The 23,059-nt window shown below is 32.4% G+C and overlaps 2 protein-coding genes across 2 annotated transcripts; one reads left to right on the plus strand and one right to left on the minus strand.

The window, feature by feature from the left end:
• Positions 1–1,693: 1,693 nt before the first annotated feature.
• LOC127736375 (placenta-specific gene 8 protein-like) lies at positions 1,694–10,153 on the minus strand. Its single transcript, XM_052246887.1, has 4 exons — positions 9,960–10,153; positions 5,549–5,755; positions 3,947–4,083; positions 1,694–2,719 (listed from the first exon to the last, which is right to left on the minus strand). Exons 1-4 carry the CDS (start codon positions 9,970–9,972, stop codon positions 2,627–2,629), a joined length of 450 nt encoding a protein of 149 aa, XP_052102847.1. The 5' UTR covers positions 9,973–10,153; the 3' UTR covers positions 1,694–2,626.
• A 910-nt stretch (positions 10,154–11,063) lies between these two features.
• LOC127736374 (uncharacterized) lies at positions 11,064–19,174 on the plus strand. Its single transcript, XM_052246886.1, has 5 exons — positions 11,064–11,302; positions 12,579–12,724; positions 13,394–13,501; positions 15,892–15,995; positions 18,318–19,174. The coding sequence occupies exons 1-5, from the start codon at positions 11,165–11,167 to the stop codon at positions 18,488–18,490; spliced, it is 669 nt and encodes a 222-aa protein (XP_052102846.1). The 5' UTR covers positions 11,064–11,164; the 3' UTR covers positions 18,491–19,174.
• Positions 19,175–23,059: the final 3,885 nt, after the last annotated feature.

Below are 23,059 nucleotides of genomic sequence, written 5' to 3' on the forward strand. Positions count from 1 at the left end.
ATCCACGCATCAATAACATTTGAAATACACAATACAACTAAATCGACCGAATGTATCGAAGAGGCGAAAAATAATACATATCTATTTATGATGCAAGTTCAATAGTGATAAATAAAATATACTTTAATTTCGTGATCTCTATATTCTATAAACATTTTATGCTACGACGATTAAAGTTTTAGCTTGAACACTATTTTTAGTGCAAAACTATCTGTAGTAAAGAATCTTTTGGACCTACCTTTAGTCCCTGATACAGTGGTCTGATTATTTTTACAAAAACAAGATGTTTATAAAGGTCAATCTAAATCTTATCATAATGTGTGAATGGGGGAGCTTTGAAGTTGCAATTTATAAAAATTTTCGTATCAACCAAATGCCGAACAGACATTTATGCATTCATTTAAATGAATTGGGGTCTTATATTTAAATTGAAAAATTACATAGATGCTCATAAATTAACTGTTTCTGTGTACTCAGTTCAAATTCATTCTGTACAAATATAGAACTCTTTTAAATTCTGTCCTAAATTCAAGGTGTTTGGAAAAATAAAGGAAACATTGACCTGTAGTTTGTCCTAGATCTAGGCGATCATAATGTTTTGATAACGGACCGACCAAAAGGGAAAGACATTTACCAACATGGGACTGACAGAGAAAAATAGAAATCTTCAACCTAACAGCTGTATATATTACCTTTTGTCGATAATACAAGAAATTACATTTGAACTTGTTCGGACTATGCATGTCTTTAACCAAAGCCGGAAAATTAAAAAAAAAGGGGGATCTATAAAAGCATGCCCCCCCCCCCCTAAAAAAATATGAACGATACATAAGTTAAATTAAAGGACAATATAGAAAATGGACAATAAACAAAAACTACGACGTACGTCTTGGGGTTGTTGGCTTATCGACGTAAAAATCCCATCTATTTATTCATCAAAAACAAAAGTTAGTCATTACACCTCGAAAATTGAAAGACTAGCGAAATTGAGAGATTCATTATGGCTTTTTGTAAAAATTGATCACTCTTTGCTTGGAAAAAAAATAAAAAGCATTAAGTAGCATTGTACAAATACAACGCCTTTTGCAGATGTTCCGTACTATTATATCACATAACAGGGGCGTTTATGTCGTTATAAATATAAAATGGAACAGCAACTGGGGAATCGAAATATGGTCACTTTGATCTTTTTCCGACAGGTGGTGCGTCGATTCGGCTGTGCGAGATTTACAAGTACGCTGCCAAGTTCGATAGAACGGAGACGTTAAATCCGATGCCTAGTGTAGAGAGAGTGCCACGCTCGCTGCACGTAGAGAACCTATGCAATAACTCTTTGAGGAGTCCGTAGATGGTCTGTTTCAAGGCAAACTTTCAGGCCTATCCAATATGCCCTCATTTTCTAGTAGCAGTCAAAATTTCTCCGACCTTCATCCCGGACGGCCTCTATTACAGGACCTACCTATTGCATTTATTGTTCATTTGTTCCCGTCCAGCCTTAACATGCATGAAATATTTGCCTCTGGACGTTAAGCAAACATCAGTTATGTCTTATAAAATTACGTTTAGCGAAGAATCTTAGAAAATTCTTAATTCGAAGGTACCAAAAGGGATGTCTGTCATCACTCGTTCATAGAATAGAAATTTAAATCCGCCATTGGTCTCATCTGTGTTGTCACATAATCAAAGAAACAAAAAGAGTAGAAATTTTTATTAACACTATATACAATAAAAGATTTCTTAAAAATCATTTTTACAATACATGTACAAATTGATATGAATACTATGAACAACCTATGATACTGTTATATTTGTCTTTCTATGAAACGTTCTATCTAAATTTAACCATATTTTTATCTGTTTGATAAAAAATTTTCATCTACTCAATGTTGTGCAATGCCAAATCGTAGTTGGAACTCTAGATAAACGATTCTTTAAATATATTGACTTCGAAATCCAAGGCTGTCGATTGTATTTTTAAAACTACAATGAGGATATTCATGAAGTCAAAGTTAGAAACAGAACGACTAGTAAGTTTTTCATTGGGTTTGTGACTTGTTTCAAATTGTGTGTGTGATTTCCACCCATCACGGACAAACTTTAAGGCACTTTTTTTCGTCAGGTGAACAGGTTTCGAAAAAACGATGTTGTTCTATCAAAATGTATATTGCTTGAGAATGTTGTTGTGTAGCTTAAGAAAATCCGACAAAACATCAAGAAATGACAGTTACTTTAAACAATTGTATACGTTTGAATTTGTCACACGGCAAATGTGGACATCATCATGCATACTCTTTTAAAATAATTTTCAAATGTTTTTGAATAAGTGTAATGCAAAGTGCCTTATATTTATTTGCCTCGTTTCCGTATAAAAGAAAATATGGATAAAATTGAATAAATTGATAACTTAAGCATTGTACAAGTCTAAGTATAGTTTACAATATCCGACTTTGAACACTTGATTACTCCTTCGAACTGAAATACTTTCATCATAGATACCCCTGAACTAATGGAGATATTCATTATAGAGACCCTTTAACAGATAGGCACTAACAATAGAGACCCTTAAACTAAAAGACACTAATCATAGATAGAGACAAAATCCTCGTGTTCTGTCGACGGAGACATTTTACATGCCAATACTATCAAGTTCCTTTGTCATCTGACACACCGCACATGGTTCACAACAGCACGTGGTCCAAAAATCACTTACAAGGGAACCCTGAAAGTATAAAATAAATGTTTGAATGGTCAGCACTATTTTTTTTAAAATACAATAAAGAATGAAAAATTAAAAAAAAAAACAACAGCTTTAATTCAATGAATCAATGTCAAAGTGAGAAATATTGAATGTTTATAAACGATTACAAAACGTATCGAAAAGAGTACTTTTTAAAGTATTTTATGTCAAAGAGAAAAAGACAATTTCCTTTGTATTTGTTTCACGCACAGAGTCAAAATAAAATACCCAACTGGAAATTTATGATATATTTCAAAAGTTCTTCAAAACTTTACATTCAGCGCTTCATGTTGCTGATGAAGTTCAAGACATTTGGATAAAAAAAATGCAAATTTTACATGGTTTTGTCAAATTTCAGTAAAGTTTGAAAATGGCCCTGCTGTGAAATACGTTGCTTACATTTGCAATAATTATATATGATGTTGCCTCATAAACAAGCTGGCGAAAAGAAATTGCTCGCTGAATTAAAGCTTTACGAAAACATATATTGTAGAAGCCTGTATGTTGTCGCCTCTATATAACTTGTTGGGTTTTTTTGTCTCTGGGTTATTGTCTCATTGATGTATACCATTTTTAGTAAATAAACGCGGCTGCATATACGTCACACGTTTTCGTATTATCCTTTATGAGCACCAGTGTTTGACAGTTTTAGCGCGGTTCATGTCGCTCAATCTTTTCTGTGTAGTGTTTTCTCACCTTCGAAAATTTTATGGACGCCATCACGAGTTGGTTCACCGTTATTGAATATATCTGTTTCACAGATGACGACGGATATATTCCAATTGTTGTAAACACAACCCCGTCCTCTTTTCATCGAATGTGACCAACCGAATTAGACTTATCACCGGGTTTGTACTTACATGAGCAACACGACGGGTGCCATATGTGGAGCAGGATCTGATAACGTGTCCGGAGCACCTGAGATCACCCCCAGTCTTTGGTGGGGTTCGTGTTGCTCAGTCTTTAGTTTTCTATGTTGTGTTTTGTGTACTGTTGTTTGACTTTTCGTCGGTTTTCGTTTTTTGCCATGGCATTGTCAGTTTGCTTTCGACTTGTGAGTCTGTATATTCCTTTGGTATCTTTCCCCTCTCTTTTATTGTTCCTTTGTCCATGGCTTATTTCTAACCTAGAAATTGTGACGTTCTGTTTATTAACCCTTATCAACGGTTTCGGGAACAATCGAATCGCAAACGTATTTAGTTTTTTTACCTTGATTCCAAACAAAGTTCTAACTTTGATTCTTAAAGCAAATGCTGCACATGGAATTAAAGCCATAAATGGTGTTTCTCCTAATCTTGTTGCAATCATGTATTTAAAATAAGGCCAGCAACATAAATAACAACAACCTGAAAAAATAATTCAATGATTTATTAAAATTCTTTTTCTAACTTATTATGGTCCATCGTCACTGCTATTTATATAAAGTATATTCTAACCTCTGTAATAAAGTAATAAGAGGAAAAAAAAAATTGTGGGTTACACACCAATGAGACAGAATGCAATCATAGCAACAAATAACTAACATGCAACAGTGATAAAAATATTTTTAACATGACGCAGTGTAATCAATGCATGCAATGCAATCAACATTTAGAGATGGTCCAGTATGTTTTTTTTTCCGAAATGGAATGCGCTTGTGAGATATGAAACAGTTAAGACGTGGGTTTTGTTGTGATTGGCTTACAACATTGTACAACCTCCTAAACAGTTGAAATGCAACCAATGACGTGATATTACTTTCATTTTGGGGTACGAACATTGGAACTACCCTAATCATAAACATTTGTAGATTTTATGTTCAGTGTAAATTAGAGTTTGATAAATGTTTCTGATTAAATCTTCTGTACGGTATTTTCACTTCACTCATCTCGCCTGATCGAGAATCACCAAAATGCTAAAAAGTCTACTCAAGTAAAGAACATCATTTTGATTATAAGGCAAACAAGCAGTCACTCTATATATTTATGCGTCTATAAATTTTAGGAAAGATTTGTGTAGAACTGTTCGGTAGTTGATTAAGAAATTGGATATTAAATTTAGCTTTTTCTTAATTAAGGAATTATAACCTGTTTACGTAACAGATGCCTTGATTATGTAAGATCATGTAACATTTTGTTTTATAATTGAATGTTTTTTTTCTTAAAATGTTACGCTTATTGCTAAAAATGTGGTAGTCACTTGCTTTCATTACGTATAAATTATTTAAAATAAAGCATTCAATTCTTATATTTACAGATTTTCTAATGAAAACATATATGCGTTTTCCCATTTTGAATCTGAAAATAAAACTTTAAACACAAAAACTTGAAATTGTCTAGTGATATGAAAGCAGTAACATTCCACGTGAAATCAATTATAATACGTCATATAGCTGATATTGGCATAAGAATTAGATGTCGATTTCAAAGAAGTTAGCTCGTAAATTATTTATCAAATTGCATTCATAAGTGTAAATGTATATCATAGGATAATAATGATTGTTATGTATTTATATGAATTGTTCATTTTAAAAAGATACATTGTCAACTACATGTACTTCTTTCAAATGAATAAAATTTGCGATTTTTTAAAAAAGCATAATAGTTTGCACGAAGTACACGAACAATGCGAAAAAATAGTGTTTATCAATAACGTAGGCGAAGCTAGTAAGTCTATAATCCTGACAACAAGTGTGTTGCTGTCATGCGGCATGGGTTGCTTTCATACGAAATGAAGGCATATGACGGAATTAAATGATTCGTCTTTCAGCCAATAAAAGGCTAGCATGTATGAACACCTACTGTAAATATATTAGTGTAAAATTACGCTTACCGCTTCTTTTTTCGTCTTTACCGCAAGCACATATTCCAGACGACCAATTTCTTTCACAATGAGCGTCATCAAATGGTCCATTGAAAGCCGATTTATTCCGGGCTTCACTCTCCCTTCTGGAAATAGTTTTTGGTTGTGTTGATACCACTAAAGATGTGTCTTCATTTGCAAAAGAACCGCCTGTCATGATAACTTTCTCGTCTGCATCTACAAATTACAGATTAAAGAAAATATTTAAGTTAATCATCATAAAAATGCCTGATTGAAAGTTAATGACCACACACTCGTTAAATGCAAACTTTGGTATTTGCAGCTCACATTCTAGTCCGTCAAAATGCCTTCATAAAAACGTTAAAAACGGTGAGAATCATTAGAAGTCATATTACAAATGAAGTTAAATAAATGAAAATTGGGGGGAGGGCATTCAATTGTGTTATAAACAAGAAAAAGAGAACCGGCTTGATAAATATTTTAACGGTTTTCTGAATGTGCTGTTTAGTTGCTGTTATATTTACCATTGCATCCCTCTTAAACACACAAAAACACAAAAACACGACTTTTTTCCTATAATTATTCTTGTTTAAACAGCTGTTTATTAACAATTTGAAAACATGAATATCCATAAATATATATTATACTGATTTACATGTGTTGCTGTACAATGTACAAGTGAATACATCGATTTTATCACAAATGTCAGCAAGCATGCATGCTAGGGGCAAAATGTAATGTAACATTGCTCAAAAATGGCAAACAACTAAAGCCTTTTCATATTTTAATATTTTCCGAGACTTTCTAGTCATTCCTTAAATAGAAGGATTATATGTGACTGATAATTGTATATGAAAAATAGAAGCCAAGAGCTTTCAGTGTGATTGTCACTGCAGTCATCTTTCAATCCATTTATAATATTCAACGTGGTCGTTGCTTAATTGTTGGGAGATTAATTTTTGGCAAGCCCAGGCCTTTTCAATATTTACTCCATTTTCATGATATCTTATTAAGTTATTTAATAAGACATATTGTATTATTTATGATATATCTTATCTAATTGAAATTAAAAAGATATCTTATATTCTTTATAGCATACATCATTTAGTTTATAAAACATCTTGAAAATTGAATAAATATCAAAACGGCGTGCCATATTTATGTATCCTACGTAATATACATTCATTGACTTTCGTTTGCTCTTCTGCTCGAGGTCACTTATTATGCAATGATTGGTAGGGATGAACCGCTGGAATAGGTTACCTTTTTAAAGCTTCATAATATATGATAAGGTTGAGAAATTTAGATTAATTATGTGATAAGGTTGCTTATTATATCATAATTATCTGAAATGTTTAATATTATTTTAAGATGTAATTGGTTGTTTTGTAAAAAAAAAAAAAGATGATTGGGTATGATTTTTACAGTATTTTATGTATATGAAAAGGATTTGTGTACTGGATTTACCAGCTGCTCACTGTACCTCAGAATGATCGAAATGCCCCCCCCCCCCCCTTTCCCTTTTCCAGCTTTAATGCCAGTGGCAAATATTTTATGTGTATTCGGGAAGCTTATATATATCATATGTTAGAATCGCCAGAATACTCATTGTGCAAATCTTATAATGAATTTTTCATATAAGCTGTATGACGACCTATCAATAGGAAACGCACTTCGTGATAAGTTGTCTCATAGATTATTTTGCAGTACGGCCTTTCATATGAAAATAAAGAGATGCATGTGCGGTAGATTGACAAATATGAAACACTTTACATCAGAAAAAGCTCGAACTGTGAGTGAACTCGCAAAAAATTGCCCACAGTTATATAGTAAACTGTATACCTAAAATATAAAGTCTTTAAAAATTCACAAAAAAGGAAACGGAGCAAACTCAATTTTACAGACTTCAAGTTCTTGGAGACATCAGTGGTGGATCCAAAGGGGGGTCCGGGGGTTGGAACCCCCTTTTTTGACGATCAATGCTTTTGAATGGGGACATTTAGTTGGAAACCCCCCCCCTCCTTTATCCTGGGTTAGGACCCCCCCTTTATAAATAGCTGGATCCGCCCCTGGACATAGTGTAGGACAAGGATTATATTTCTGTATGAATATCCTCGGGTATTGTGTTCTAGATCTACAACAGTTACTGTTTAAAGTTTCATAAATTTCGGTCGATCCGTTAAGGGGTACTGCGCTCACATGATATACGGACAGGGCGATTCCTTTGTCTGCATCGAAAAGCTAAAGACCTGGTTTTAGCAAAAAATATTAAACGAAAAACAGGTGAAACAGACGGCAACCACTAAACTTCAGAATCCTGGTTTGGGACAGGCATATACAGAAAGTGGCGTAAAACTGTAAATTTTAGTTGGGAAGGCCGTGACTATATACAGTTACAAAATCAACTAAACTGCCACTTGACGTTATTAATCAGCAATTAAAAACAAAGCAGACTAACAAGAAGACAAAAAAGGTACCTGCATAAGAGTACACTCAGTTTATGAAAGCTAGTTCAAATTCCTATTTCAACTAATAACATGTAAATGTAAAATTAAGAACAACTGGTTTGATTGCCAATGAGACAACTGCATTCTTGGGAGACTAAATGACGTAGATGTAAGAAACCATAGGTCACCCGATGGCCTTCAATAATAATCAAAACCCATACCGTAGTGTAAACTATATAATCCCGATATCACAAAAAAAAGGTAAAACAATTCAAACGAGAAAACCGACTGCAAGATTTATAAAAAAAACAAGGGCGTCAGACGTCAGATTATATCAAACTACAAGATAACATAACTTATACATACATACATATGAATATTTACAATTCTTGACTATTTCACGTAGCCTAATACCGGTAATTCGTTACCCAGTCCATCAAGTTTTTATTAGAGCTGATAATTAATTACCGATACGATTTTGTGCGAATACTACAAATATGTTAATGATTTTTAAAGCTATGGAACACGTGTGTATCGACTTTACGGCCATTCTATATATTCTGTAGTACAAGGTTGTTGATTTCAATAAAGCAGTCGTTACTCATCAGACTGGTATGTGTAAACAGTAGCATCACTTTTCATAATTATCAGATGATTGTGTACTAGCTGTTTCAATTTCGTTTATCAAAATGTCAAGCCTGTACAAACTTTGAGCTGTAAGGAGATGAGGCGTTGATGTATGTTAATTACATTTAATACCAATAAATGTGGATAACATGAACATGTATGTACAACTGTTGATTATAAAGAGAAAAATATGTTGTTTGTTTTGAATATCTGCAACTTCCTCATATACCGGGGAAGTGAAAAGGGGGAATGATATTGAGCCGGAGGGATAGAAGATCTTTGAGGGTTTTTTTTTTTTTTATTAAAATTGTCGTTGTATAATAATATTGGACGTATATAAGATCACTATAGTATTCTGGTTCATCCCTTTAACTGTTTCATGGCCAATTTCCATCTAAACACAAAAGAAAATTAAAAAAGGTTCCATTCGGATTTGTTGAAAATTTGAAAGGCTGTACATAGTGGTTTTACATTTATTCAAAAAAAAAAAGGTGATAAAACGCTTTCCTCGTTGTGACTCGTCCCATACCAGTGTAGTAAGAAATAAATATATCCCTGTCTATATTGGCTATTTCTCTTCGTGCTGTTAGAATTAATAATAGAAATGGTTATGTCCCACAGTCAATATATAGTCATTATATTTGAATAAAACATGTATTTCCTTTTTTTTATCGATCAAACTTAAACTTATAAGGAAAATAATTTTAGTGAGATGTGAAATATGTATTAATATAACTTGGTTTTGAGGATTAGATTAACTTGAAAGTGAGATTAAATCAATCTATCTAGATCATTTATAACTCACAGAAACTGGACAATAACTATGACATTAAATTCTGTTTATTAAATAGAATATGATATGAATCAATATCAACAGTATTATGAGGTCCCAGTGGGAATATTTTCATTCAGATTATTTATTGATCGTTATTATTGTTGTCAAAAACGATTATGAATGTGGACAAAATCCAGGTTAATTAATGTTTTAGTTATCAATAAAATAGTTTACGAAAAGTAATTCTCACGCTTTTACTTGAATCTGTTTCGAAATATTTTGTAAAAATGTTCATTACAAAAACTATCGAAAAATCAAACCATTGCAAGTTTCATACAATGACACTGGTTTGTTGTATACATGGTATACATATTAACCTCTTTGTAATGCACCATGCACGCAGGTAGAGAAGCAATAGTGTGCACAGCATTACTGTCTTCGTGCATCATATACATCTTTGTATTTGATTTAGATAAATCGACATATATTCGCAAAGTTATCTCATATCAGTAAACAAAAATGACACATACACATCTAAAACAGATTTACAAGTGAAACAGAAATAGCTTACCGTTCGTATCCATGGTAAATTCTCAAAAATTTCATTAATGCACGTGTTTCGACATTGATGATTTAAGACAGGAGATGTTCGGTAGCTGATATTCTGATGTGCGTGTGCACTTATGACAAACAATCATCAAGATAATATTACAACGATTTTCAACATGATCAGTCACTAGTTGCTGGTTAAAGTGTTAAGCATGGCGTTGAATCGTGTAATCGAAAAAATATTTTCATCCGGACTGAGCATTCAGTATAGGTGTTTATTGGCGTTGAATCATATAAACCGAAAAAAAGCTTTCATTCGGGGATATCATGCAGTGTCTTCATAATAATGTGTTTAATCGTTGTATCCGTTGATCTTCAAATTGCTCATTATTTTATTTCATTTCACCAACTCACATAAAACATTTTAAAACAGCCATCAACACTTGGGATAAGTGATTTTTTGGTAAAACGTAGATTTGTGTTTGGAAAAGTTTCTATTAAAAAAAGACGACACTGACCAAAGTCAATCGAAAATAAATGTGGCTAATTAACATGTATGTTAAACCTGAGAACCGACAACAAAAGATTGAAACATAGAACGTTAAAAGTATGAACTTGTAATTATTTTCATTATGATTTCACTAAAAATTACCATGTAGTTATTTCCATTTTTAAAATTTAACCCGTTCTAGAAATTCTGAGAAAAAAGTGTACAAAATTTGGGGGTACTTCATACAATCAAAGTAGTCGAAATCTCTGATGGAAAGATTCGAAGACATTGAGTTATGAAAGATAAAATTTAAATAGTACACCATGGAATTATGATATGGCAATATGACACTTCCATGAGTGATCATGAGTATACTAACAATATATGTGTCGGATCAATTTCATGGAATCACTAAATTTGGATAAAAAATCTTTTCAATTACAATTTAATATTTTCATAAAATTATGTTCACAGTTTCAAGTTTATAGTTTTTTAAACAGAAGAAATTATCACAACAAAGATTTATCCAAAAAAAAAGTTTGCCAAACGATTTTTTTTCTGTAAACAAATAACTTTACCGGAAAGTATTATCGTTTCCTTTGCGATGTTGATTAAGCCGTTAGTTTTCACCTACGTCACACAGCAACAACAAAGCTTCAAAAGGCGGCGACAGGTGCCCGAAATTAATTAACTTTGTGCAAACAATAGATTTAATCAATTAAGAAAATAAGATAAAGATGCCGAAGAAAAAGGGGAAATCAAAGAAAGGGAAAGGTAAAAAGGGGAAATCAAAGAAAGAGACAAAAACTAGCGAAGGACCAAGAGATCCAATGACTCCAGCGTTTATTCCACCACCACCACTTCCAAGAGAAAAGGTGATTAATTTTACTTAAGTAAAAGATACTTAAGTTTTTTTGTATTATGTGCTGCATTTCTTTACTCTGTCTGATGTGCAGAATCCTGTGTGTGTGGGGGAGGGGGGAGATGAGATGATACATAAGAAATAAAAATATTTGAGGTCCCAGAAAATACATAATTAAAATCAAAAAGCATAAGTTGAAGAAAAACAATTAAAATAAAATAAAAACAACCATAAAAAAAATGCAGGGAAAACCAAAGAATGGGCGACATGAATTCAGGCGTCCTGTTCCTCTTGTGTTACACCTGTTAAATTAACCGATTAGATAGATGTACATGTATGTTGATTATATATACAAAACATGTAGCCATATACATATTAAGCATCATACATATGTGGAATTTAAGGATAATGTAAAATTGACTTTTCTTACTAGAAGATAGATGTATACATAATGTACACATTTTATTATTTTAATGTTTTATATTAAGTATAAAAAAAATAGAAAGCAAAAAATGTAGCTACATGTAGATGATCAATAACAAATGGGTCTCATTAATTATAATTATAATAGGGGTGTATAGCGACAAGAGGCATCAAGGAGCGACAAGAAATAAATTTAGCATCAAGATATCTAAATAATGATTATTTCAAATAAATAGAGACACATGCATTAAAGTGTGTGTGTGGTTTTGTTTTAAATGTATGCATATTTTCATTATTTCATGATACTGGGAGAAGAAAATAAACATTGGTTCATTTGTTCCAGAAAGTGTTTTTTTGTTATCAAGGATATGTTTAAAGAGATATATTTAGTTTACAGTTTATAAATCAAAATTATAATATAATCTATAAATCTTTATTTTTATTTCAAGTAGAATCAAAACAAGGATGTATATGTATACATGTATAACTAACAAAATTCCTTTCTCAAAAGGTCCATATATACATGTACATATATTGGATGGGACATGCGATTGTTACAAAATGTTCAAATTGATACATACTTAAAAATTATGTAATCAAATAATTTTTACTAAAAATTCATTACTAGACTACTGTACCAAGTGCCACTAAATATAACAAAATTTGAAACTATAAAACAGTAAATAATCAACTGTAATTAATTGACTTTTTCTATAAATTTATTGTTTTAGTAGTATATAAACTTTCTTGCATTTTGTCACTAACTTTTTTCTTCTTCTTGCTTCTTATTGCTAAAATTCTACTTTTCACTAATTAGTGAGACCGATAACATACTAGTGTTTAAATATCAAATTGTTATTTTACAGCTAATTAATCTATTGAAACAACATCCTGTGAATGAAAAAGAAATTCATGGTTACAAAGTGACAGACAGAATCCTAAAAAACTTAACCTCTTCTGAAATTAGAGACCTGATTGTAGTTTTTGAATTGTTTGATGCCAATTCTGATGGGTAAGACTTTCATGAAGGAGATTAACCATTTATCAAACCTACTGTGGATATTTTTTTTACAAAAAAGTGGTTCTAAGTAGAAAACCTGAAATATGACTATTTATCAAAGTTGTTATTGGTCAGCCATTGGAGATCGGGGAGGATTTCAAGATTGCTCCCCTCGTGTTTTATATTTTTGCTTTCTTAAATATTTATCTGAAGCAAGTACATACCTGATGCATGTTTATTGAAGAAACAAGTGTCATGTCAATCATTGTGCACAATGCACAGATTGAGGCATCGCATATTTTACTACAGATATACATTGTGCATGAAGTTTTTATCACTGCTGGTTGACAATCAGGGTACATTTGTACAATGCAAACCCCAAACCTGAGGCTTTAATATTCATTTCAATATCTAGGAAATGTGAAATATAAGTTTATTCATCTGTTCATATTCAATTGTGCAGTAGCAGGAATAAATCTAAACACATGTATTGGTGTAAGCTTTCTTTCCTTATCATGTTATTATTTTTGAATGCATTTTTAAGAATACTTAAAACCTTAGAATTTCAGAAGTGTTATGGTAAACTAGTTAAAATATAGCCCTTTGTTTACATGTAAAGTTCAGATTCTCAGGTACATGTACATGTATGATTAAACTACAAGCTTTACTCATCATTTTCAGATATATCAATGCAAAAGAGTTACGACGTGCAATGAGAGCACTTGGATTTAAATGTTCAAGAGATGATGCCAAAGATATGATTTCAGATGTTAGTGTGAAAGGAAAAAGGTAAAACTTCTATAGATGCCCATTTGCCATGTATGACAGACCTTAGAAAACCTTCTTTTGAAACCCTCATGCATAGGTAAATGTTCAATCATGGAAAAAGTTCAATTAATAATATTATTAACTGTTTGAGGTCACAAATAAAATGCACAAGTAACTTGTAATTTGATGCTTGTATATCGAATAGAGAATCACACATTAATATGGAATATATTTATCCTTGCATGAATTTATATTTTGATATCTTTACACAGATCTGTGAGAAAACTGCTAAAAAAGATTTGCCATGCCATCTTCAATTTTTAAAAAGTTTGCTAAAAGACTAGGAATTTTTTTGTAAATACATGTCCGAACAAGGGAGATAATTCTGTTATTTTATATGATGATATTAACTTGAATATTTTTGTCCCCCGCGCAACACGTTGCGGGGGACATGGAAATACTGGGCATCCGTCCGTGTGTCTGTCCGTTCTTGTTAGCACTCTCACGGGTACAATTTTTATACGACTGCAAAAATTGCGGTCGTATATTGGTATGGCGTCGTCATGGTTTGTCGTCCGAAGACACCTTGGTTTTCGCACAATAACTTTAGTTTAAGTTAATGGATCTCTGTGAAATGTTACCATAAGGTTCAATACCACAAAAGGAATGTTGGGATTGATTTTGGGGGTTATGGTACCAACAGTTAAGGAATGAGGGGCCAAAAATGGGCCAAAAATAAGCATTTTTGTAACTTCCAGACAATAATTTGTGTGTTAGTGTATTGATCTTTCTGAAATTGTACTACAAGGTTTCATATCACAAAGGGAAAGCTCGAATTGAGTTTGGGGGTAATTTTCCAAAATGTTTAGGAATAAGGGACCAAAAATAAGCATGTTCTGACATTGTACCACAAGGTTCCATATCATAAAGGGAATGCTGGGATTTATTTTGGGGGTAATTGCCTAAAAAATTTAGGAATAAGGGGCCAAAAAGGGGCAAAAAACAAGCATTTTTCTAGTTTCATGACAATAACTTGTGTGTAAGTGTATGGATCTTTCTGAAATTGTACTACAAGGTTTCATATCACAAAGGGAAAGCTCGAATTGAGTTTGGGGGTAATTTTCCAAAATGTTTAGGAATAAGGGACCAAAAATAAGCATTTTTCTAGTTTCCAGACAAGAACTTGTGTTCAAGAGTATGGATCTCTCTGAAATTGTACTGCAAGGTACCATACCACAAAGGGAATGCTGGGATTGATTTTGGGGGTAATTGCCTCAAAATTTTAGGAATTAGGGGCCTAAAAGGGGCCAAAAACAAGCATTTTTCTAGTTTCAGGACAATAACTTGTGTGTAAGTTTATGGATCTTTATGAAATTGTACTACAAGTTTTCATATCACAAACGGAAAGCTGGGTTTGAGTTTGGGGGTAATTGCCCTAAACGTTTAGGAATTTGGGGCCAAAAAGGGGCAAAAAAACAAGCATTTTTACAGTTTCCAGACAATAACTTGTGTTCAAGTGTATGGATCTCTCTGAAATTGTATTGCAAGGTACCATACCACAAAGGGAAGGCTGGGATTGAGTTTGGGGGTGATGAATCATAAGGGGGTTCAAAAAATTGGGGGGGGGGGGGGGGGTATTTTTTTTTCCTTTTTTTTTTTCTTTAAATTTTCCATTTTAAGTTGGTTATTTTTTATTTATATATATAAAAGCAAATAATAATGATATGGTTTGATTTCATCAAAAATTGAAATATTGGGGTTCTCTGATATGCTGAATCTAACCGTGTATTTAGATTCTTAATTTTTGGTCCCGTTTTCAAATTGGTCTACATTAAGGTCCAAAGGGTCCAAAATTAAACTTAGTTTGATTTTAACAAAAATTGAATTCTTGGGGTTTTTTGATATGCTGAATCTAACCATGTATGTATTTAGATTTTGGATATTGGACCATGATAGGTAAATTAAAAATTTTAAGTTCTTAGATCACATTCATTCTGTATCAGAAACCTATGCTGTGTCAAATATTTAATCACAATCCAAATTCGGAGCTGTATCAAGCTTGAATGTTGTGTCCATACTTGCCCGAACTGTTCAGGGTTCAACCTCAGCGGTCGTATCAAGCTGCTCCCAGGGGAGCATTTTATTTATAAAACTTATAGTATACTATAAGTAATGCCCTTGAAGGTCTGTTTGAAATATTTAGTATACAATAAAAAAAACTTTTTTGTCCCCAGCACATGCTTTTTATTTATAAATTGTTTTAAAGAACAACAACAGAAAGTGTTTTTTTTTAGTTATCGCCCCTGGATAGATAAAATATGTGCAAAAGGGGGGGGGGGACATTGGAACTCTGTACTTTTACTGAGAATAAATTTTGGCTCTCAAATGTATAACTTTTATTACGTTTGTAGCCAGATCAGCTTTGTTGAGTTTTTAGAAGTCATCATTGACAGACAAGATGATGCTAGAGACATCTATGATGAAATACTCCAGGGATTCAAAATGTTTGATCAAGGTAGGTAATTATGTTCTAAGTGGATCCGTGTTTGGTTAAAGATAGAAGTATTTTGCTCTCTAATCTACACATATATACATCAAATTCTTTGATAAAACAGTGACAATAACTGGATAGGAAGTCACCATTATTGTAGAATATTTCAATATACCAGTCATGAATGATCACTTTCTGGTAACTTTCTGGTAAAATTATTTGTCAAATTTTCGCTGAACAGACGACAGACAAGTTTTGCGCAAGGCACATATGTGGCCAAAAATATAGGTTTCTCTGGTATATAAAAGTTGTGAAGTGTAGCATTTCCCAAACTTATCTATGTTACATGTATGCTGTTTCATTGCCAAGAAATAAAAAAATATCATTTGTTGAATATTACTTCTCTAGCACTTTGTTAACCTATCATGATGTTTAGAAGATGGAGAATGCATTTTATTCCCAAATGTCGACTTTAAAATTTATATATATTTTTGAAAAAAAATTTGGCTTTTGGTATTAGATAAATCTCAATTCTTTAAAATTTAGAACATGGGACTAGGAAGAATAACTTTTTAAATGAGTAGGATCAAGAAGGGCTAGAATTGGTCCTAAGATTATTATTTTTTTTTAAATCAGGACAAGGTTCTACAAATTTCACATATAATTAGTTGTCATATTACTATTTATACAAAAGAAAACATTTTTGACACCTCATATTACAAGTTATGAAGTTATGAACCCCAATTATGCATTATTTGTGTTGTATTGTTAGGTTTTGTCCAATTTTTCAATCATTTATGACAGTTTTTAGCATTATTTACTTTGGCCGCCTTCCCCAATGCAGAATGTTTTTGTGTGTCTCTGTATTTAACCATGCCACCTTTTAGGTACAGAAAATTTTGGATTGTAGCTATAGGTAATGGCCAAGGCTATCCTTAAGGTTTTAGGTCTGAAAAATTGAAAAAAATCATTGTGTTTTGACAAGATCTCCAAAAGTGCTGACTTTTGAGCCTATAATGTACTATCATAGAGAGTTTAGTTTAAGTCAGGATTAAAGCATCTGAAATAGATCTATTATAGAAGAAAAGTGTGGACCTTTTGATATTTTATGATAAAGTTGAAGTTTAAGGCCATATTTTGCCAAAATTTAAATTTGTCCTTTAATTTGTTTCAATCTAGGATTTAGAAATATATGTAAATTTCAAAGCAGTTTATTTGTTGTTAATTTGAAAGAACAATTTATAGGTATTCCAAATAAATTTTCACAAGACGAAAACTATGTTAGTAAATAGCTCACTGCATCAAACATACAAAATGACTTTTCAAACCTAATTTATTCTTCTTTTACAGATATTTTGACTATCAAAGAAGCATTCCAATTTTCATTTTATTGTTTTTGAATTTTTTCTATTAGTTACTGAGTAACAAAGAGCTCATGAACATTAAAATATCATTCCAAGTTAAGTCAGAGTTATGCCACTTTGACTGAAGAACATCGATTATAACACAACTAAATCTGTTATAAATAACTAATCAGGCCATAATCTTGCCGGCGAAATGACGATTTAAGTCGCCAAAGAATTTTGAAAATCGCTAAATCTCGCCAGCCGACTGACTTCATAGCGAAGTCAAATCGCTATCAAAATCGGTAAAAGGGAGACAACTTGTGATTGACAAGTCTCACAGGTAAAAAAATTTTCACAAGACCAAAACTATGTTAGTAAATAGCTCACTGCATCAAACATACAAAATGACTTTTCAAACCTAATTTATTCTTCTTTTACAGATATTTTGACTATCAAAGAAGCATTCCAATTTTCATTTTATTGTTTTTGAATTTTTTCTATTAGTTACTGAGTAACAAAGAGCTCATGAACATTAAAATATCATTCCAAGTTAAGTCAGAGTTATGCCACTTTGACTGAAGAACATCAATTATAACACAACTAAAACTGTTATAAATAACTAAATTAATTACACTATTTACAGAGTTTTGTTGCCCAAACTTCGTCTCAACATTTGTTTTCAAAACTTAAAACAAGGTTGGTTCATAATGCAATATTTATCATGAAGATAGCTTCTTATTTGCAACCAACATAGAATAAATTTAAAAAAAATAATTTACCCTAAACACAGAGACATCAGTGAAAAGTCAGATATTCTTTTCTATTGGCTCAATTACAGTTTTTTGCCTCCTCACATAATCTGCAACATGTCATTCTGTAAGTCAATTAAATATTGTAGGATCGTTAGATTTGTAAAAATTATTTTTATGCCCCCACCTTTACTCTTGTCCGTACATACATCATGTTTGTAATTATTACATATTTCTAATTCTATTTTTAGACAATTCAGGATCTATTACATTAGACAATTTAAAACAAATATGTACGGAAGCAGGAATGAAGTTTGCACAGAGAGACTTAGAGGAAATGATTGAAGAAGCTGACATTAATGGCGATGGGAAAGTCGACCAATCAGAATTTATACGAATTATGTTACAGACTAACTTGTTTTAATAAATCTTCAACTTTACCCATCTGTATTTATGCTATCAATATTAGCAACTTTTTTGTTTTTGATGAAATGTGAAAAGAATATTTACGAATCAAATTTTGTATAAATTAAGTTATATCACAAACTTGTATCAAAAGATATATAATGACAGCAAAGTGGACTTGTGACTAATTATTTTCTTATTCCAACTGTAGATCATAATAGAACAACAAATGAATGTAAAAAGGCAAAGTTTATAGATTCAAGAATAATGAGAATGAAATTCAGTTTGAAATTTATTTTATAATGTTGAGATAATTATACTAATTAATTCATAGAAGATTTGCGTTTATGTTTTTTTTTATTCTGCAATATTTTAAGCATTAATCTTTAATGTATGATCTTGTATCCCTTCATCTGATTTTCTTTTCATGACAATGTTCATTTCTTTGAACTTGCTGTCAAATATTCTATTTTTTTCTGCTTTTTGCATTTATTAATAAATTGTTGTTTATAGCAATATTTAACTTCCATTGACCTATTTTGAATTCATTTCTTCCTATAGGTTGTTTTTACTTTATGTGTATATTTGTGTACTTGTTAATGAATGAGAATATAGATGTGTGAAAAACTAACATATTTTAATGATGTTGAATTTATACTGATCTGTGATGATATTTTTGAATAAATATTTTTATAAAATGGCATTTATTAATTTGGTAATCCCTGTAAGCACAAAACAAAAAAATAATTGTGTGTCATAGATTTTAATTTCACACTGTACACAATTTACAAGTGTATAAATATTTATCTAAATTTTGAAGTTTACATGTCAGATTTGCTTGGCTGCATTGCAATCACTTTGACCATCCATCTGTTTTCTCCAAAAAATATTTTTGTCTCTCTTTTCTCTGGTACTATTGAACAGAATGGCTTCATATTTGCTTAGCATCTTGACAGTGATGACAAGTAACATCTAAACCCATTTTATGCCCCCGCAAAAGCGGAGGAGGCATTAAGTTTTACCCATGTCTGTCCGTACATCCAAAAATTGTTTCCTTTCTCTTACTTTAGTTTGCCTCAACCAAATGTTATGAAACTTATGCATAATGCTTATTACCACAGAACACAGATCAAGTTTGATCTTTGGTGGCATCACTTTTACTGTTCCAGAGTTATGTCCCTTTACAAATGGAAAAATTGCTGAATTTTTCGTTTCCATTCTATAACTTAAGTTTACCTCAACCAAATGTTTTATAACTTATACACAATGCTTATAACAACAAAACTCAGACCAATAAAAATTTTGGTAGCATCATTTTTACCGTTCTAGTGTTATGTCCCTTCATAACATTATATATGCAAGCAGGGGCATCATCTGTGTCCCATGGACACATTCCCCATTTATTATAGATTAGGCCGTTAGTTTTCTCATTTGAATTGTTTCATATTTTTTTAATCTGTCTCGGCGGTCTCATGGCAGCATGCTAACCTCAGGTGTGGGAGGTTGTGGGTCAATCTAACCTGGCTGGGTCAAACCAAATTGTTTAAAACTGATATTTGCTGCTTCCCTGCTAATCACTCAGCATTAAGGAGTGAAAGCAAAGACTGGTTGTCTCAGAGTCAGAATAATGTGTCTGTATTGGGTGACATGTTTTTCTGGTGACTGTTACCTTGTGAACTAGCATGTTAAAAATCAGGCTCAGCGTATCTGCAAAGTACAAAGCTGGGTTAGCATTCATATCATATTTACATGTCCTGAATATGCATTTGATTTGCTGCTGGACATTAAAAAGCCATCCAACATCATCATCATTGTACTTTCTCTGTCCTGGACATATATAGATTTATTCATCTGTTCTACATGTCTGCATATATACATTCAAGTTTGTATAAGTTTATGTGTTACAGTCTATTTCTCAGAAGAAAAAAAAAATTATATGTTGCTCTATAATCCTTTTGTACAGTGCAAGGCCATTTGGCAACGACAAACAGTTTATGCTTTAGCTATTAAGGTGGTACCTAACACTACAGGGAGATAACTCTGTAAAAATCAGCTAAACGTTTTAATTACATTGTATTGTTAAGGAAATATTAAGCTTCTCAATGATCAAAATTAGTGTTTGTCAAACTGCTATATAACCAACGAAATTTTTCTGATAAAGTGGTTGGTTCAAATTTTTTGAAATTTTTATATTTTTGTCAAAGGGTCAAAGTAAACATTTTGTCAAAATTTTATGAAAATTAAACGAGCCAAATTAATATTAGTCAAGGTGTTGGGTACCACCTTAAGGAGTTTAAAAAAAATTATGCAATGTGGAAATATGACCTAACCAATCTTATACCAACATATCATTATGTAAGAATTCAATGTACGAAATAATTGCCTAAATTTAAGAAGCCTGGTGAGCAGATGTCCCTAAAAATCTACTGGACTGCCTTGAAATTAAGTGGCCAGGGGCCAGCAAGTTACCGCTGATTTTGAATCCTGAGAATTGATATGGTTTGTATCTCCTCTAGTATTCTTTAAGTATGACATGGCTGGTTTCATCATCTTTCTCTTGTATTTCATCTAAGACTATGCCTCTAGATGAGTTGATTCATAAAAAAAAAATAATTTTTAACATTCCAATTCTTGTCCAAATTTTTGGTTCTTAAGCTGCTTATTGCTTTGGTGCAAGTGCTTCTACTAATGTGATTAACCAATTTAGTGCAAAGAAATTAAGGATCAACCCCCAAAAAAAGCCACTTACAGCTGTAATGCAGCAAGAGTTATGCAAATCCATTGAAAAACTAGACTACCAAAATTCTTGCCAGTCTAAGCTAATTCATTGACACATTACAAGAGAGTTATTTCAATCCTTATTTCTTTGATATGGGAAGTGTCAAGTGAATATTTTGCAATGAAGTAGTACCATGGAGATTATTTGGCCCCATCCCCTTAGTCATGGTCTATTGCCTTTGAAACCTTTGCTTAGTTTTGAATTAGGTCAGTTTGTTTGGAACTACTAATGGTAAGTCAATGATATTTTGTGTGTTGTTGTATCAGCACATCTCATAACCGTGGAGGTTTTTGGCCATGCTCCACTCAGTCATGGTCTATTGACTCATAGTCAAAGTGTGTGATTGATTAGTTTGAAGGGAACCACTAATGGTAAGTCAATGATATTTGGTATGTAGTTGTATTAGTTTTAGCACATCTCATTTCCATGAAGATTATATGGCTCTACCCCCTCATTCATGGTTAATTGACTTTGGAATTTTTGCATAGCTTAAACACTCAGGTTTGTGATTAAATCAGTTTAAGGGGAGCCACTTTTGATGTCACAGAAATATTGGTATGCATTTGTTTTTGTATTGGTTTATCTCATTACTGTGGAGTTTATCTGGCCCTGAACCTTTAGTCATTGTTCAATGGCTGGATGTTTTGCAGTTTACATGTTAAACGTATTGCCATTTTATTATCAAATAAAATTGAGAATGGAAATGGGGAATGTGTCAAAGAGACAACAACCCGACCATAGAGCAGACAACAGCCGAAGGCCACCAATGGGTCTTCAATGCAGCGAGAAATTCCCGCACCCGGAGGCGTCCTTCAGCTGGCCCCTAAACAAATATGTATACTAGTTCAGTGATAATGGACGTCATACTGAACTCCAAATTATACACAAGAAACTTAAATTAAAAATGGTACAAGACTAACAAAGGCCAGAGGCTCCTGACTTGGGACAGGCGCAAAAATGCGGCAGGGTTAAACATGTTTTTTGAGATCTCAACCCTTCCCCTACACCTCTAGCCAATGTAGAAAAAACAAACGCACAACAGTACGCACAGTAAAACTCAGTTTAAGAGTGGTCCGATGTCAGAATAGGAAATAGGAAAGTATGCATTTTACTATCAAAATACATACAGGTAAGATATATCTCTGTGTCGAGAATATTATGGCAAAAGCATAAGTTTTAATTATACATTATCATTGACCGTAAACTTTACTGTTTTCATTTATTTTGTTATTATACTTGCCACAACACTATGTCCAAACTCCCAAGACAGTGGCAACAGGTTGGGTGCTACATGTGGAGCAGGATCTGCTAACCCTACCAGACCTCCTGAGATCACCCTGAGTTTTTGGTGGGGTTTGTGTTGCTCAGTCTTTAGTTTTTTTTGTTGTTTTTTGTGAACTGTTGTTTGTCTTTTTCTTTTTTAGCCATGGCATTGTCAGTTTATTTTATGACTTGTGAGTTTGAATGTCTCTTTGGTATCTTTCACCTCTCTTTTAGAGTTTTTCCCCATTTGTAGCCAAGCAATAACTGTAAAGGCTATTGTATAGACACCTATTTTCGAAGACTGTTTATTATCCTTCAGATAACTTCAGGTTATTTTTGTTGTGTTGTTATTTCATATACATATATTTATATATGTTCACATGGCAGGGTCAAACAAAGTTTTTTTTATATCTTGATCATTAAGATATTAAAATGAGTCCTGGAAATGCTGTGATGTCTTTAAATACTGTAGATTCTGAAATTTTTGCAATGTTTTTATTATTGTGTTGAATGTGACGGGATAGGATTTGCAAAACTAAAAACTCC

This window comes from Mytilus californianus, unplaced genomic scaffold, assembly GCF_021869535.1.
Source record: "Mytilus californianus isolate M0D057914Y unplaced genomic scaffold, xbMytCali1.0.p SCAF_30, whole genome shotgun sequence".
In the NCBI taxonomy this organism is placed as follows: Eukaryota; Metazoa; Mollusca; class Bivalvia; order Mytilida; family Mytilidae; genus Mytilus; species Mytilus californianus.